This window comes from Bos mutus, chromosome 16 (assembly GCF_027580195.1).
Source record: "Bos mutus isolate GX-2022 chromosome 16, NWIPB_WYAK_1.1, whole genome shotgun sequence".
In the NCBI taxonomy this organism is placed as follows: Eukaryota; Metazoa; Chordata; class Mammalia; order Artiodactyla; family Bovidae; genus Bos; species Bos mutus.
In genome coordinates, this window is record NC_091632.1 from 28,200,292 (window position 1) to 28,219,631 (window position 19,340).

The window sequence follows — 19,340 nt, forward strand, 5'->3', positions numbered from 1 at the left end:
AGAAGAAGTGGCAAGAATACACAGAAGAACTATACAAAAAAGATCTTCATCACCAAGATAACCACGATGGTGTGATCACTCACCTAGAGCCAGAGATCTTGGAATGTGAAGTCAAGTGGGCCTTAGAAAGCATCACTACGAACAAAGCTAGTGGAGGTGATGGAATTCCAGTTCAACTATTTCAAATCCTGAAAGATGATGCTGTGAAAGTGCTGCACTCAATATGCCAACAAATTTGGAAAACTCGGCAGTGGCTACAGGACTGGAAAAGTTCGGTTTTCATTCCAATCCCAAAGAAAGGCAATACCAAAGAATGCTCAAACTACTGCACAATTGCACTCATCTCACATGCTAGTAAAGTAGTGCTCAAAATTCTCCAAGCCAGGCTTCAGCAATACGTGAACTGTGAACTTCCAGATATTCAAGCTGGTTTTAGAAAAGGCAGAGGAACCAGAGATCAAATTGCCAACATCCACTGGATCATGGAAAAAGCAAGAGAATTCCAGAAAAACATCTATTTCTGCTTTATTGACTATGCCAAGGCCTTTGACTTTGTGGATCACAGTGAACTATGGAAAATTCTGAAAGAGATGGGAATACCAGACCACCTGACCTGCCTCTTGAGAAACCTGTATGCAGGTCAGGAAGCAACAGTTAGAACTGGACATGGAACAACAGACTGGTTCCAAATAGGAAAAGGAGTACGTCAAGGCTGTATACTGTCACCCTGTTTATTTAACTTCTATGCAGAGTACATCATGAGAAATGCTGGGCTGGAAAAAGCACAAGCTGGAATCAAGATTGCTGGGAGAAATCTCAATAACCTCAGATATGCAGATGACACCACCCTTATGGCAGAAAGTGAAGAGGAACTAAAAAGCCTCTTGATGAAAGTGAAAGAGGAGAGTGAAAAGTTGGCTTAAAGCTCAACATTCAGAAAACAAAGATCATGGCATCTGGTCCCATCACTTCATGGGAAATAGATGAGGAAACAGTGTCAGACTTTATATTTTGGGGCTCCAAAATCACTGCAGATGGTGACTGCAGCCATGAAATTAAAAGACACTTATTCCTTGGAAGGAAAGTTATGACCAACCTAGATAGCATATCCAAAAGTAAAGACATTACTTTGCCAACAAAGGTCGATCTAGTCAAGGCTATTGTTTTTTCCTGTGGTCATGTATGGATGTGAGAGTTGGACTGTGAAGAAAGCTGAGCGCCAAAGAATTGATGCTTTCAAACTGTGGTGCTGTAGAAGACTTTTGAGAGTTCCTTGGACTGCAAGGAGATTCAACCAGTCCATTCTAAAGGAGATTAGTCCTGGGTGTTCATTGGAAGGACTGATGCTAAAGCTGAAACTCCAATACTTTGGCTACCTGATGCAAAGAGTTGACTCATTGGAAAAGACTCTGATGCAGGGAGGGATTGCGGGCAGGCAGACAAGGGGATGACAGAGGATGAGATGGCTGGATGGCATTACCGATTTGATGGACATGAATTTGAGTGAATTCCGGGAGTTGGTGATGGACAGGGAGGCCTGGCATGCTGCGATTCATGGGGTCGCAAAGAGTCGAACACGACTGAGCGACTGAACTGAACTGAGACCCATTTTTAGTTGGCAAACAAACACCTACTTTATATACAACAGTATGTAGAAAATGATAGCAGTTGTTGAAAAAGAAAGGGAAAAGGAAGTAAGGGGACTTTATACCTTTGTCCCTGATGATTTTGCCCCTTGTGCTCTGGGATGATGCAGCTGTTGGGAGCTGAAGGACTTATGTCGAAGGGTGTCCTTAGAGCCACCGCCGAGATGCCCACCAATGGGGTTGAGAAATTCAGCAGCACTGATGTGGCATGGTGGAAGAGGACGTTTGAGTGATGAGTTATGTTGATAACCAGCGGGTTATGCTGGCATGACAGTTCATAGGTTCCTGAAGAGAAACAAGGGGATCGAATAATATTTTAAGCCATTCGTGTAGCATCAAGTTTCCATACCTAGTGTTCATTTTATCTTCTCCATAGCTATATTATGTAACAAGGTCTCAAAGAATATCAGAGACAGACATCGAGCTGAATCCTGGGTCAAAACTGGATTTTCCTCTGGTGGCCCTAAAGGGATAACTGTCAGACTCACCAAGAGAGTGGTTGTTTCCACTGACATCGGTCAGGTAAAGGGTCACTGTTGGCTGCTGACGTTTCCCAGGTACCAGGCCATCAGATGTCAAGAAAATGAAAATTGCTGTGGCCACTCCTGGTCTATTGAAACAAACCTAGGCACAAGCACATATATGTACGAGCCATTATTTCCAGTGGGCTCTCAAGGCACATGTCACACTACTTTTATCCTTCTCAAATAGCTCGCCACTTAGAAGATAAGAACTCCCTCCTTTACAAATGGGAAAAAAAAAACATGGAGTAGGCACAGAAAGATAGCCATGGTCTTATCAAAAGTAAAAATTAGCTGGAAAGTAGCTAACTTTCAGCTACTGAGAGTCCCATCTTTTTCTGAGACTTTTTACTTCAACCAGTTCTTTTTCACTTGAATCTTTCTTTACACTTCTCTAAAAGATCACTCAAGGAGACCATTGTTGGAGACGGTAAACCACTGCATAGCCAGCCAATACCTCCCTATCTCCAATGTGAGAGACGTGGACAAGATGATCACCAAGCTAATGCTTTGTTCTCAAGTGGCATAGCTAATTATCCTTCCCTATCTCCTTTGTTTGGAGAAGGCAATGGCAACCCACTCCAGTACTCTTGCCTGGAAAATCCCATGGATGGAGGAACCTGGTAGGCTACAGTCCATGAGGTCGCAAAGAGTCAGACACGACTAAGTGACTTCACTTTCACTTTTCACTTTCATTCATTGGAGAAGGAAATGGCAACCCACTCCAGTGTTCTTGCCTGGAGAATCCCAGGGACAGGGGAGCCTGGTGGGCTGCTGTTTATGGGGTCGCACAGAGTCGGACATGACTGAAGCAACTTAGCATCTCCTTTGTTGCTGTTGTTTAGTCGCTAAGTCACATCTGACTCTTTTGCAACCCCATGGACTGTTGCCTGCCAGTTCCTCTATCCATGGGATTTCCCAGGCAAGAATACTGGAGTCAGTAGCCATTTTCTTCTCCAGGGGAATCTGCCTGACCCAGGGATCGAACTTATGTCTCCTGTGCTGGCAGGTGGATTCTTTACCACTGAGCCACCAGGGAAACCCTCCCTGTCTCCTTGTCTCCCCCTTAAAATTGTTATCAGAACCTCTCACTTGGCATTTCAACTATGACACAGGAGAAAGGTCACTGCAGAGTCTGTTGCTTCAGAAACTAGATGCTGCCAAACTGCTTATTCTTATTCTTCTGGTGCCCCAAGCACAACATTTACCCTGTCCATGGCGGGAAAATAAGCCAGCGCCGAAAATTCACAGGGAAATTCAGTTATCTGTAAGAAATATTCTAGATGGCTAGACTAATTAACAATGAAGCAGTCTTGTCCCTAAAAATTCTTTAAAATAAAACATTTCGGAGATTGGGGAATGACATGAAGAACTTATCTTCCATTATCTGATGTTGCAATTCTACTTTTGTCTTATTTCCTAGAGCTCAATGTTGCTCTTAACACTAAGATATTGAGAGTCATCTCCCATCTTCCCCGGTGTTGCATGGTTGCTGCTTTATTAGAATCTAGGGCTAGAACATACATCAGTCTGCATGTATTTCTCTAGCTTTGTATCAGGTTCTGAAAGGGATGTGCTGTGCTATGCTTAGTCTCTCACTTGTATCTGACTCTCTGCATCCCTATGGACTCTAGCCCCCCAGGCTCCTCTGTCCATGGGAATTCTCCAGGCAAGAATACTGAAATGGGTTGCCATGCCCTCCTCCAAGGGATCTTCCCAACCCAAAGATCAAACCCAAGTGTCCCACATTGCAGGTGGATTATTTACTGTCTGAGCCATGAAGGAAGCCCAAGAATACTGGAGTTGGTAGCCTCGTCCTTCTCCAGGGGATCTTGTGGACCCAGGAATTGAACTGGGGTCTCCTGCATTGCAGGCAGATTCTTTACCAGCTGAGATACCAGGGAAGCCCCCCCAAACACTGTCCTCAGTGTCAGAGCAGGGTACGACATCTAAAGGCAGAGGGCTTTTCTTAAAAGGGGAGCATGAGAGTCAAACATGTTTTCTATTTTAACGAGAATTTTTCCTTGTCCACAGACCTACTCTCCCTGAGCCTTGGTGGTATGTTTATAGAGTGTCCATTTGCACTGCTGGCTTAATTAGGGTGATTTTATGATTTTCAGTGGTCAATGTAGCACACTCTCCCTTCTTGTTCTCCACCTTTGAGGAAAAGACCAGCCACGCTCTATTTTTTACAGTGTCATTTCCACCCCGCCCCCCACCTTTTCATTTCCCTTCTTTGAAGTAGTAAATATTTCTTTATAACTTAAAAAACTTCCAGACCCATAGGTTATGGCTTGCAATACGAGGTCCTTTGTTCCTTGCTAGATGAGGGCTAGACATGAAACACACCATAAGTTAACCAGGAGCCTAATGCAAAGCCCTCAACTCCAGCCCCCAGAGACATCAAAGTCCCCCGGGAATGCCCACAACCTCTTCCTTTTCATACACCACAAAAGAGACCCAAGTACTGGAAGAAAGCTCTGGGTTATTTCCTGAGCCAGGAACAAACAGAGCCCAAAGAAGTACCTGGTGGCTTTACCCGAATAGGTCTCAGGAAGAGTGGGGTGGCTTCAGTGAGGAACAGGAGGGCTCAGTTTTCCCACTTTCTGTTGGGTCCCCAAATAGACACCACCCACCTGAAACTAATTAGTAGGCCTTATGCTGTGGATTTCTCTGTCTTGAGGGCCTGTGCCCAAAACCTCTGAGTCATTTTGCATCGCCTTGCTCTAAGGGTCTTTGAATCCCAAATCGCTTTGAACCTTAAAGCCTGTTCCTGTGGCAGTGGCAGTGTCTCTGTGCCTTGATTTGTGATTTGTGGGAAGTGGTTATGCCAGGATTTCCCGGCCATGGCTTTAGTAGGGAAACCACAAGTGAGACACTGGCAGAGGAAAGTCTGATCACGATACAGGATGCCGAGTCTTGGGCATTTCCTCTCACAGTGACACAAGGGAGGTAGCCACACCTCATTCTCATCTGAATACCGAATATGCCCCCACAGGAGCAACTCAGTGCAAAGAAGTAGAACTCTGTCGTATAATTATTGGAACCTCAAACCAGAGACCGGTTCAAGTCTGTGCAATGAATGCTAACCATGGTAAAGGGAATCTAGTTAAGTGCACCATTCTGAAGGGAGGGATGGCCAGGCCGAACCCTGGGTTTAACTCTTAGCCCATCTTTTTTATTATTGTTTAGTCGCTCAGTCATGTCTGACTCTTTTGGGATCCTGTGGACTATATATAGCCTGCCAGGCTCCTCTGTCCATGGGATTTCCCGATTGCCATTTCCTTCTTAGGGGGATCTTCCTGACCTAGAGATCGAACCCACGTCTCCTGCATTGGCAGGTAGATTCTTTACCACTGTGCCACCTGGAATAGTCCTAGCCCTATCTTTACTAGCTGGGTAAACTAAATTTGACAATCCATTTCTTCTCTCTGAGCCTAGGGTTCTTCTTTTCCACACCTGAGGAGCCGACATACTACCCATCTCACTTGGCTACTATGAGGATGAAATGAAATCATGTGAAAGCACAAAGATAATGCCTACGATCTAGTAAAGACTCAATGCTCAAGAATTTTTATTTCCAAAAAGGAATATTTTTAAAAAAATTCTGTTTACACTTCAGGAAGATCAGGATAAAGAAGAAACATTTAAATAAACACACAACTATGTATTTTGTTATATAGAGAATTATGCTTTTCTGAAATTTATAGGCTAAAGAATCTCACATATGTTGTTTTAAAATGGTACTTGTAGATGTGAATTGGTACTGCAGGTTCTGCTTCCATAGAAACTGGCAATATTTGAGGCTCTTGGTATAAAATGCATCTCTACTTTATATACAGAATCCATGAAAAATACATTTTGTATACATAACTTTTAATAGAGATTTTTAAAAATTCAGTTCAATATGTGTTTATTAAAAATCTACTTTTGCTGTACATATAAATAAGGACATTTCTAGAATTGACAGTATAATTAGAATACTAAAATGCATTCTTTATTTGAACAAACATTATATTTTTCAAAGCTGCTCTTTCTACAGCCAAGTCGCATCTATTTTAATTTATATAACAGTCTAGGCTATTTTTACTTTATATGAAATAAACAATGAATTTTGTGCTCTTAAACGAAAGTAGGTAGTGGCTAGAGCAGAAAATCTGGCAACACAAAATCCTGCTTATTCTCACCTCATGCCACCATGGTCACTACATAAGTAAGACATTCCTCTAATCACCACACCAAACGCACAATGCGAACAGCTGCCCTCTTCTAGACAAAATACACTAGAGGCAACTAACTGGGGACTGCGCAAATCTGAAATGAGCACCAGGCATGCCCCAAGAGAAGAGTCCAGGATGCTAAGAGGTCAAGGGAATTGTTAGCTTTATTTGTAATATTTTACTGCTTGTTTTAACAAGAAAATTGCGTTTATGTATTACAGGGCAATATAAAATTAATTTGAATGTGGCTTTTAGGAAGAGGACAAACTATAGTTAGATATCAAAACAAGGCAAGATCTTTTAGAAAAGCAATTGATTCTCAGACAGAACTGAGGAATGGCTTAAAGATAGAATGATAGCCAGTTAAATTAGCTCAGTGAATCTCTAGCAAAATACTTTGAAACAGAGAGTATGGAGTACATAGATAATAGGCAGATAGATAGATAGAAACCGACTGACAGAAAGAAATGGAAAACCAGTCTCATGCATTCAGTTGCTTTCCATCCAAAGTCTGCACATTAACAGCCGGATCTGACTTCTGGCCCCTGCTAAAGGGTAAGACTGAAAGAATGCTTCCCTGGTGTAGAACTTTTTTGGGCTTAAGAAATCCCTCTTCAGTCTGCCTGCTGGGTACAAACACACTTAATTGACTCCTAAACCAAGCATCTTGACGTTCAGGTCATCCTTTGCGGTGGTCCCTGGACAGCAAACCCTGAAACTATACCACAAACTTGAAAAGAATCTTCTCTGAGGTTTTAAAATGTTTTTGGTTAGTTACTGAGATGTTATTTTTTTCTGTGTGCCTTTCCATTTTCATTCATCTATGGCACTTCCTGATTTCAGAGAGAAAGGGAAGGCCCTTGAACAGGAGAAAGTGGGCACATACTACTTTCTCTTTATAAGTACTTTACGGTTCCCCAACCATGCTTTCCTGGAGCCTCCATTAAGCTCATTAGGTTTTTGTTCCTATCTGAGACACTATTTTTTTTTTTTTTTACTATAATATCCTTAGGATACAAAGGTTATATTATAGAAGTGGGAGGTAGGATTCTGAGAGCTTAAGTGACTTTCTCCAACGTGAATGTTAGACAGTTAGGAATTTGGGTTTTCTGTATTATTTTGACTGCCTAAGGGTTCCTAATTTTGGTGAGCAGAAAATCACAAAGTTCTTAGAAAATTTGTTGACATGTGTGCCCTCTCTCTCCACAAAAAGTGAAGTCACATAAATACTTAGGTATAAAAACATGATACTATTTCAGGGAGCTAAGAGAGCCCTTTGAAAGCCATTCACAGTTCAAGTAGGGTCAATAGAAATTAGATTAAGAATGCTTACACTGTTGGTGGAACCATATGCCTTTTTTTTATAGGTGAAAAATTATCAAATACTGGCAATTTTATATGGTTTACTCTAATAATATTACTGTCTATGTAGACTTCAGAAATTTGAGAATGGAGAGAATAACTCTGAAACCTTCAAGGTATCTAACCTGAAGTCCAAATCCAACAGATGAAGGGAAGGTGAGAGGCAACTAGCGTCTTGCCTCTGAGCTTGAGATCTCTTGGTGGCCTCTCTACTTGAGGGCGTGGGTCAAAATGTGGGAGGAGTTTTCAGCAGAGTTTGACTTCCTTCTGGTGCCCGGACACCTATCTCTCTGGATATTGCTTAAAGTCCAGTTGATTTCTAGCATTATCCCATCATCATACAAGTAAGGTTATAAATATCATGAGCTTATGTAGTTCTTTTTTCAGAAGAGTGAGGTCACCTTGTAAATTTTATGAAATGAAGAAATCTCCATTATGACCTCAATTATCCAGGAGGAGGCATATGCCAGGGTGTGATTTGGCAGGTCAGTGGAAGGGCTCTGACCAAAATCAATTTATTGCTTAGTTCCTTCTAATAGCAACTCCTCAGCTGTGATTTTAGATACCAGAACTAAGTCTTCAGAAACTTTGTGTTAGAAGAACTTGTGAGACTCAGAGGGGGATCATAAAGGCAAAAATCAAATCTGTAGAGAATACTGTGGTGTGCCACCAAAATCCCCTGCTTCATGACTGAGCATTCAGCTCACATCAAGTCTCTGCCTTCAGAGAAAGAAAGCCTCCAAAAGGTCATGCCACTTCCCTGGAGTAGGGGGAGAGGAGAACCCCATGTCTAATGACCTTTTGATAGGATTGTGTGGAACAAAGTGGGACAATTCTGAAGGGCCATCCTAGTTCCCTGTGGGATGCTGAAACCTTTGTGTAAATGTTTCACAGTCCTACTCCTCTCTCTGCCAACTCCTGGATCTTTCATTCTCCCCTAGGTATTGATCCCAAAGAAAGTTCTTAATAAACTTTCTGCGTGCAAATCTTTATCTCATAGTCTGAATCCTGGGGAAACTCCACTTAAGACAAAATCTGAGAATGTGAAAACATATTAAGAAATATTGATAATGAAAGGTCTCTTGGGAACTAGACTGCGTAAGTGAGGGGATGAGGGATTCACTGTGGAGCCAAGAAATCTTTCCTTCTGATTAAAAGAAAATTGCTATCCAAGTATTTATGAAACTTACAGTTTGCCAAGTTGTCATATCTAAGGCCTGGAAAAGTTTCCATGTAAAATCAATCAAGTTGTGTTAGTAGCAATCAGATAGGAAAATGGAAAATGAGTCCTTTATCTCTGGGGCTAAACTGCTTAGCCAAGGAGAGATGAAATTCTTCTTTCAATGCATTAGGCTATTCTTTGATGGAAGTGAAAATTATATATGCATAGTCATATTTGGTTTTTTTAGGATTCCCAGGGACTGTAGGAATTCACCTAGGTTAATTTTCCAAGGAGAAAATTTTATTTTGGAAAGCAAGAACTTTTCAGAAGTTAAATCATGTGCATAGAAATAATCCCAATATATATATTAGAAAATTTTCTTCCCTCTTAAAAACAGGATCCTGTACTTAAGTGAATTTTCATAATTGGAGGCATCATTTTGAACATCAGTTATTTTACTGATGAGATAATAATCCTGTAGAGCTCCTTTAACCTTACAAATCTCCTGAGAATCATGTTAAAATAAAGATTCTGATTTAATACAGCTGAGATTTGTATTTCTACCTAACTCGCAGGTGACACTGATGCTTTTGGAAGCCAATCAGGTTTTAAGTAGCAAAACTCTAAAAGAATCAATAGATATGATTATCTTTGTCCTTATCACTTAATAGCCTAAGACTACAATTACTTGATTGATCATACTTATTTATTATATTATCTTTTCTATAATTCACCATCAAGCTTGAAATACAACCAGAAAGGAATCACCTAGCCCAAACACCTCATTTTAATTCAAATAAAAATGATGCCAAAGAAGGATATATGATTATATAAGGTCATGACTGATAAATGGTAAAAACAGAGCTTACAATATTCCTCTGAGCATACATTTTTGTCAGTGTCTAAATCCCTGACTAATTGGTTTCACCTTTCCCATTAAAGATTGAAATTCAGATAACTAATATTTTTAGAAATTTATATTAAGTTAATAGATTCTGACAAAAGACCTTGCCAACTTTTCTACAAATAAAGTCAAAGAAGTTGTGGCTAGACTAGGAAACTTCTACACATGAATTTTTTCTTTTTTTGCTAAATTATGATATCTGGACAGTTTTCTGGATGGTTATAGTTTTCTGGATGAATCTTTGAATAGAGGCTTACCTTCCAATTTATGAAATAAAAAAAAAAGAATTGTCAGATCTAGCAAAATAAAAACAGCACACCATATAAACTTAAATGTCAGAGAAAAAATATTTAGTATAAGTATGCCTTGAATATAGCCTCTGACTGTAATAGATACAGAAAACCTGTAATAGATACAAAAAAGATAATGAAAAAGGAAACTAAGCATATCATTCTTAAAAGTCATCAAGCCACAAAGGAAGCAAGAGAAGAACTAGTAAAAAAAGAAACTACAAAACAGCAAGAAAACAATTAACAAAATGTCAGAAAGTACATACTTATCATTACTTTAAAAGTAAATATGTTCAATTCTAAAGCAGTTATAAGAGAGAAGTTCATAGAAATAAATGGCTGCCTCAAAATGTAACAAAAATTTCAGATAAACAACCTAACTTTACACCTAAAGGAACTAGAAAAAGAAGAAAGAACAAAGCCCAAAGACAGTAGAAGGAAGGGATTAAAGTCAGTACAGAAATAAATAATACAGAGAATAGAAAGAAAATAGAAAAAAATCAATAAAACCAAGGGCTGATTTTTTTAAAAGATCAGCAAAACTGATAAACCTTTAGTCAGACTTACCAAGAAGAAAAATAGAGAGGGTTCAAATAAAATCATAAATAAAACAGGAAACATTACAACAGGTACCACAGAAATATAAAGGATCAGAAGAGATTGCTACAAACAATTATACACTAGCAAATTAAACAATCCAGAAGAAATGGATAAATTACTAGAAACATACAACTTTCCAAAGCCAAGTAATGAAGAAATAGAAAATCTGAACAGACCAATGACTAGTATGGCTACTGAATCATTAATTTAAAAACTCTCTACAAAAATGTCCAGGATGAGACATCTATACTGGTGAATTCTACCAAACTTTCCAAGAATTAAAGCCAATTCTTCTTGAACTCTTCAGAACACAGAAGAGGAGGGAATACTTTCAAACTCATTTCATGAGGCCAGCATTAGCCTGGTACCAAAACCACACAAGGATACCACAAGAAAAGAAAATTACAGGTTAATATCCCCGATGAATATAAATGGAAAAATCCTTAACAAAATATTAGCAAACCAAATTCAACATTACATTAAGAGTATTATACACCATGACAGAGTGGAACATATTCCAGAGATGAAAGGATAGTTCACCATTTGCAAATCAACCAACATGATACACCACATTAAGAAAATGAAGAATAAAAACAATGTGATGCAGAAAAAACATCTGACAAAATTCAACATATATTTATGATAAAAACTCTCAAAGTCAGTATCCAGGGAATAAACCTCAACATAATAAAGGCCATTTATGACAAATCTACAGCTAACATCATATCAGTAGTGAAAAGCTGAAAACTTCCTCCAAGATCAGGAAAAAGACAAGGATGCCCAATTTTGCCACTTCTATTCAACATAGTACTGGTTATTCTAGCCAGAACATTAGGCAAGAAAAATAAATAATAGGCATCTTAATTGGAAAGGGAGAAGTAAAACTGTCACTATTTGCAGATGATATGATTTTATATATAGAACCTAAAGATACCACCAGAAAACTATTAGAACTAATGTGAATTCAGTAAAGTTGCAGGATACAAAATCAGTACATAGAATTGGTTGCATTCCTAAACACTAAGAAACTATCAGAAAGAAAAATTGAGAAAACTGTTCCATTTCCAATTGCGTAAAAAGAATAAAATACCTAGAAATAAATTTAATCAAGGTGGTGAAAGACCTGTACTCTGAAAAAATGCTAGAATGACTACTATCAAAAAGGTAAGAAGCAGCTAGTATTGACAAAGACATGGAGAAAGGGTAACTCTGTGCACTGTTGATGGGAATGTATATTGGTGCAGCCACTAAGGAACAGAGAAGGCAATGGCACCCCACTCCAGTACTCTTGCCTGGAAAATCCCATGGATGGAGGAACCTGGAAGGCTGCAGTCCATGGGGTCGCTAGGAGTCGGACACGACTGAGCGACTTCCCTTTCACTTTTCACTTTCATGCATTGGAGAAGGAAATGGCAACCCACTCCAGTGTTCTTGCCTGGAGAATCCCAGGGATGGGGGAGCCTAGTGGGCTGTCATCTCTGGGGTCATACAGAGTCGGACACAACTGAAGCGATTTAGCAGCAGCAGCAGCAGCAGCAGCAGCACTAAGGAAAGTAGTATGGAGTTTCCTCAAAACATTTTGAAAAATAGAACCACCATGTGATCTAGCAATTCCACTTCTGGGTATTTAGCCAAAGAAAATGAAAAGACTAACTCAAAAATATATATGTACCCTCATGTTCACTGTAATGTTACTTACAATAGCCAATATATGGAGACAACCCAAGTGTCTAACAATGGATGAATATATAAAGAAAATATGGTGTGTGTGTGTGTATACACATATATTCAGTCATAAAAAACAAGGAGATATTACCATTGTGACAACATGGACAGAACTTGAGGGCTTTATGCTAAGTAAAATAACAGAGATAGGCAAATACCCTATGATCTCACTTAGATATGGGATTTTTTTTAAAAGGGGAAAAAAGCAAGCTCATAGATACAGAGAACAGATTAGTGTTTGCCAGAGGTGGGGATTAGGGAGTGGACAAAATAGATCAGGAGAGTCAAAATGTACAAACTTTCAGTTATAAAACACAGTCAAGGGGATGTACTGTGCAGGGTGGCAACTATGGTTAATAATGTACTACATATTTGAAAGTTGCTAAAAGAGTCGATCTTAAAAGCTCCCATCACAAGAAAAAAAACTGTAACTAAGTATGATGATGGATGTTAACTAGACTCACTCTGGTGATCATTTCCCAATATATACAAATATTGAATCATTATGTTTTATACCTAAAATGAAAATAATCTTGAGTATAAGTTATGCCTCAATTAAACAATAAATAATTTGAAAATAAAGAATAAAAGTAAGAAGAGCAAAGAACACAAATTTTTAAAATAAGAAAAGAGGAAAGGAAAAAGGATTTTGTACATATTTCTGTATATTAAAAAAAAAATAGAAAAAAATGGTAAGAGTACTGGTAAACACTTTTTGACCAGCTAGGAGAATCTCTAATACATCTCTGATACAGACTGGTCCTTAATTTCTGAATGAATAAAGGCTCACTATTTAAGTACTTCCTAATAAACTCTTGGGCCAAGTGGAAGAGGAGTAAAACTCTAATATTGACATAACTGGCACAATTAAAGTTGTTACGCTCTGAAAAATCAGGGCTAGAAACAAAATGCTATTAAAATTTTACAACTTCAAAAAGAAATTATGAGGTATAAAAAATACTTAGGACTCGTTGACAATAAAAGAACTATATATCAGTATTTATGGACTACAGTTAAAATAACATCTAGAGGGAAAATTTATGAAACAGTGACAACAAATTATCCAAGTGTCCAACATAAGAATCTAAAATAGAACATCAGAGTAAATGCAGAGAAACAGGAAGGGAGGAAATAATAAAGAGGACAGAAATCAGTGACTTGGAGAATAGTAACTAGAATAAAAACAGAAATGAATAAAACTAAAATTTGTTCTTTGAAGAAGTACCAGGCATGTGTAATTAAGAAAACAAGAGAAAAGGAAGGTTCAAAAAATTCCAGTATAAAGGCAGTGAAAACTATACCTAAACCTAACTATACCTAAAACAGAGTTATTCGTAAATATATTATGAACAACTATCTGTATTAAAATTTGAATATGTAGAAGAACTATCTAGTAATCCAAAATTGAAAAGAAAAAATTGAATATATTAATAAAAATCAAAAACATTTAAATAGAAATTATAAATTATAAATGTTTCCTCAAAAAGCCCCAGGCTCAATTGGTTTTACAGGTGGGTTCTGACAAATTTTGAAGGAACAGATAATTCTTATTTTATGCAAGTGGTTTCAAAAAATAGAAAAGGTGAAAAATTTCCCAAACAATTTTATGAGAGTTGTATATTCTGAACATTCAAAAAAGAAATATATAAACTAATTTCACATATAAATGTAGAAGTAAGAATCCAAGATTAAAAATCAATAAAATCCAAGAGTATGCTTAAATATTATATATAATAAACAAGCAAGTTCACTCCACAAAGGCAAATATGATGTGATATCTTAAAAAAGAAATCCATCAATGTAATTCAACATAATGATGGACCAAAGAAGAGAAATCACAAGATAATATTAAACAGTGAAAATCAAGTGTTTGATTAAATTCAGCTCATATGTACCAGTATGCTTTTCAAGAAGTGGAAGAAACTATCCAAAGCTTATTATAAAATTGGAAAATAAGTGAATAATGTGAAATAAGTGAATAATATGAAATAAGTGAATCAGATCAGATCAGTCGCTCAGTCGTGTCCAACTCTTTGTGACCCCATGAATCGCAGCACTCCAGGCCTCCCTGTCCATCACCAAATCCCGGAGTTCACTGACTCACGTCCATCGAGTCAGTGATGCCATCCAGCCATCTCATCCTCTGTCGTCCCCTTCTCCTCTTGCCCCCAATCCCTCCCAGCATCAGAGTCTTTTCCAATGAGTCAACCCTTCGCATGAGGTGGCCAAAGTCCTGGAGTTTCAGCTTTAGCATCATTCCTTCCAAAGAAATCCCCGGGCTGATCTCCTTCAGAATGAACTGGTTGGATGTCCTTGCAGTCCAAGGGACTCTCAAGAGTCTTCTCCAACACCACAGTTCAAAAGCATCAATTCTTCGGCGCTCAGCCTTCTTCACAGTCCAACTCTCACATCCATACATGACCACAGGAAAAACCATAGCCTTGACTAGATGGACCTTTGTTGGCAAAGTAATGTCTCTGCTTTTGAATATGCTATCTAGGTTGACCATAACTTTCCTTCCAAGGAATAAGCGTCTTTTAATTTCATGGCTGCAATCACCATTTGCAGTGATTTTCGAGCCCAAAAGAATAAAGTCAGCCACTGTTTCCACTGTTTCCCCATCTATTTCCCATGAAGTGATGGGACCAGATGCCATGATCTTCGTTTTCTGAATGTTGAGCTTTAAGCCAACTTTTTCACTCTCCTCTTTCACTTTCATCAAGAGGCTTTTGAGTTCCTCTTCACTTTCTGCCATAAGGGTGGTGTCATCTGCATATCTGAGGTTATTGAGATTTCTCATGGCAATCTTGATTTCAGCTTGTGTTTCTTCCAGCTCAGCGTTTCTCATGATGTACTCTGCATATAAGTTAAATAAACAGGGTGACAATATACAGCCTTGACATACTCCTTTTCCTATTTGGAACCAGTCTGTTGTTCCATGTCCAGTTCTAACTGTTGCTTCCTGACCTGCATACAGGTTTCTCAAGAGGCAGGTCCGGTGGTCTGGTATTCCCATCTCTTTCAGAATTTTCCACAGTTTATTGTGACCCACACAGTCAAAGGCTTTAGCATAGTCAATAAAGGAGAAATAGATGTTTTTCTGGAAATAGATGTTTTTCCATGATCCAGCGGATGTTGGCAATTAGATCTCTGGTTCCTCTGCCTTTTCTAAAACCAGCTTGAACATCTGGAAGTTCATGGTTCACATATTGCTGAAGCCTGGCTTGGAGAATTTTGAGCATTACTTTACTAGCGTATGAGATGAGTGCAATTGTGCGGTAGTTTGAGCATTCTTTGGCATTGCCCTTCTTTGGGATTGGAATGAAAACTGACCTTTTCCAGTCCTGTGGCCACTGCTGAATTTTCCAAATTTGCTGGCATATTGAGTGCAGCACTTTCACAGCATCATCTCTCAGGATTTGGAATAGCTCAACTGGAATTCTATCACCTCCACTAGCTTTGTTCGTAGTGATGCTTTCTAAGGCCCACTTGACTTCACATTCAAGGATGTCTGGATCTAGGTGAGTGATCACACCATCGTGATTATCTTGGTGATGAAGATCTTCTTTGTATAGTTCTTCTGTGTATTCTTGCCACCTCTTCTTAATATCTTCTGCTTCTGTTAGGTCCATACCATTTCTGTCCTTTATCAAGCCCATCTTTGCATGAAATGTTCCTTTGGTATCTCTGATTTTCTTGAAGAGATCTCTAGTCTTTCCCATTCTGTTGTTTTCCTCTATTTCTTTGCATTGATCGCTGAAAAAGGCTTTCTTATCTCTTCTTGCTATTCTTTGGAACTCAATTTTGAAAAAGATGTACAAAAATTGGAAAGGGGGGAGGATATGCTCCACCAGAAATGTTTTACATAGTAAAAAGTTATAGTAAGAGAAACAGTGTATTGTATTGCTAGTGTAAGGAGTAGAAAAATAGATCAATGGAATAGAACAGAGTGTTTAAAAACTGTCTCTTGAATATTCCAGAAACTAGTATATAGTTAATGTAGTGCCACAAATTATCAGGCTAAGGATTAAAGTTTTAATGGATAGAATTAGAAAAACTGGCTTATTGTATTTAGAAAACAAAATGGGACTCTATCGTATTCTGCATATGAAAATGAATTTTAAATATGTTAAAAACTAAATTTTAAGAGGCAAAACTATAAAACAAATAGATAAGTGAAATAATTTTCAGGTTGTTTTTCTCTTTAGATGTTAATTCAGTTTATGAGAAAATGATTTAAATTTTAAGTCTTTTTTTCATGTTTTATACTTCATTTATTTTATATCTCATAAAGTGTAAAACTAAAAGTCTAATTGCACTGCTGCTATTTCTAGAGAAAATAAAATAACAGTGATGATACAGGAATTTTTTTTTCCTACTTGACTGACTTTTGCTCTTTGTTATTTCCTTTTTATTTTTACTTTGGTTTTTATTTGCTCTTTTTCCAATTACTTCAGGTGAAAATTGATTATTGATTTTATAATGCTTGAAAAAAGTGGAAGTCTTAGTTACTCAGTTGCATCTGACTCTTTGTGACTCCATGGACCTTACCCTGCCAGGCTCCTCTGTCCATGGAATTCTCCAGGCAAAAATAGTAGATTGCGTAGCTATTCTCTTCTCCAGGGGATCTTCCCAACCCAGGGATTGAACCTAAGTCTTTTGCATTCCAGGCAGATTCTTTACCATCTGAACCACTGGGGAAGCCCTTAATAATGCTTTCCCTCAACCCTAACTACCTCCTCACCCCGCTACTCCCGCCAAACATAGACATTTAAAGCTATAAATTTCCCTTTAACATTGCTTTAATTGCATCCCATAAAATTTGACATATTATTTTCATTCAACTCAAAATATTTTCTAATTTCCCTATAAAGTCTTCTTTGAACTATGGATTATTTGCAAGTATATAGGAACTGTGACAGAAATGTTTATTGAGGAAGCACAGAGGAGGAAGAGATTAATTACACATACTATGTAGGGTTTGGGAGAAAAATTCAGAAAAGTCTAGGCCTTATAATAGAAGTAATCCTTGAGCTAAATCTTAGAAGATTAGTATGTGTTTTTTGGAAAGTCCAAGTGGAGAAAGCACTTACCAAGAAGAAAAAACATGAACTCCTTACCTGAAAGGCTAGGGAAATATAAAAACTTTGGTGTTTTCTAGCACTGAAAGCAATCTGTTATGACTAAAATTTCTAAATCGTAGAATGTGTATATGTGTGTGGGTGGAGAGGGGTATAGAGGGGTGTGGAAGATTAGATGAATGGGGAAATTCCATTTGAGACAAAGCTATCTCTGTCTCTCTATGTCCAATCAATCACCAGGTCCTTTTGAGTCTATTTTACACTTAACAATATTTGTAGCATAGCATTTTGTCTTCTGCAGTATTGCATAAATGTGATCGCTGAGGAGTATGTACCTTAAGGGTGAAGATTCATTCCTCATCAAATCCCTCTACAATACAATATTCTGTTCATTTTAGGTAGTGGACTGGAAACTAGAAATACAGCAGAGGTCAGACTCTATAGCCCATGGGCCAAAACTGACCCATTGCCTGTTTTTTTATGGTCTGTGAGCTAAGAATGACTTTTGCATTTTGAAATGGTTGAAAAACAATTCAAAGAAAAATAATGTGAATATTGTGAAAATTATATGAAATTGAAATTTTTGTGTTCATAAATATGATTTTATTATAGCACAACCATGCTCATTCCTTTCTGTATTGTCTATGCTACTTTCACTCTGTAACAGCAGTGTTAAGTAACTGCGTGTCAAGTCACTTCAGTCATGTCTGACTCTGTGCGACCCTATGGACCATAGCCCGCCGGGCTCCTCCATCCATGGGCTTCTCCAGGCAAAAATACTGGAGTTGACTGCCATGCCCTCCTCCGGGGGATCTTCCCAACCCAGAAATCAAACCTGCATCTCCTACATCTTCTGCATTGGCAGGTGGGCTCTTTACCACTAGTGCCACCTGGGAAGCTATAACTGTGACAGAGACCAAATGGCCCACAAACCCTAAAATATTTGTTACCTGGCTCTTCAAAGAAAATATTTCCCAACTCCTGGTATAGAAGAAAAATTACGGACTTTGGAATAAGCTGGATTTGAATTTGAATTCTATCTGTACCTCTGCTGTGTTATCTGAAATGCTTAGCATCTCTGAGTTTTCAGATAATCATTTTTAGAATCAGAAAACTCATATCTCTGATAAAAATTTGTATAAGAATTGATAATAAGATATCTGGAAAAGATTAAATCACAATAAATGTGTCACTTTTTATGCTCTTAAAGCCTAGTTTTATGGATTCTCATCCTTGAAATCCAATCAATTAAATATACACTACATTTCTGTTGAGGATTCATATGCAGAGTTTGGCTGCTGCTGCTGCTGCTAAGTTGCTTCAGTCGTGTCCGACTCTGTGCGACCCCAGAGACGGCAGCCCACCAGGCTCCCCCATCCCTGGGATTCTCCAGGCAAGAACACTGGAGTGGGTTGCCATTTCCTTCTCCAGTGCATGAAAGTGAAAAGTGAAAGTGAAGTCGCTCGGTCGTGTCCAACTCCCAGCGACCCCATGGACTGCAGCCCACCAGGCTCCTCCATCCATGGGATTTTCCAGGCAAGAGTACTGGAGTGGGGTGCCATCGCCTTCTCCGAGAGTCTGGCTAGTTAAACTCAAAGAAAAGAAGGAAATCATGGTAACAGGCTTTAGGTTTTATGTAGCGAGGGTTTCCAGGCAGTGGTCCATAATTTATAACTAATGTGGAGAACCCTAGTATTTCAGATACTATGACCAACCACCTGATGGCTTCTGTTAGGAATGCTAACCAGTCTAGCCTGAGTGAGGCCATTCTTAACTTTTGATTTTATAACAGCAATGAAAATAAACATGAACATGTGAGGTTTGCATAT

The 19,340-nt window shown here is 38.5% G+C and overlaps 1 protein-coding gene across 1 annotated transcript in view; it reads right to left on the reverse strand.

Moving 5' to 3' along the window:
- Positions 1-19,340, reverse strand: part of PAPPA2 (pappalysin 2) — a 315,464-nt gene that overhangs the window by 123,261 nt on the left and 172,863 nt on the right. The window contains exons 12-13 of the mRNA XM_005905526.2: positions 2,135-2,270; positions 1,712-1,931 (exon numbers count right to left, since the gene is read on the reverse strand). Of these exons, the coding sequence (XP_005905588.2) occupies positions 1,712-1,931; positions 2,135-2,270 (356 nt within the window). The remainder of the gene's footprint in view (positions 1-1,711; positions 1,932-2,134; positions 2,271-19,340) is intronic.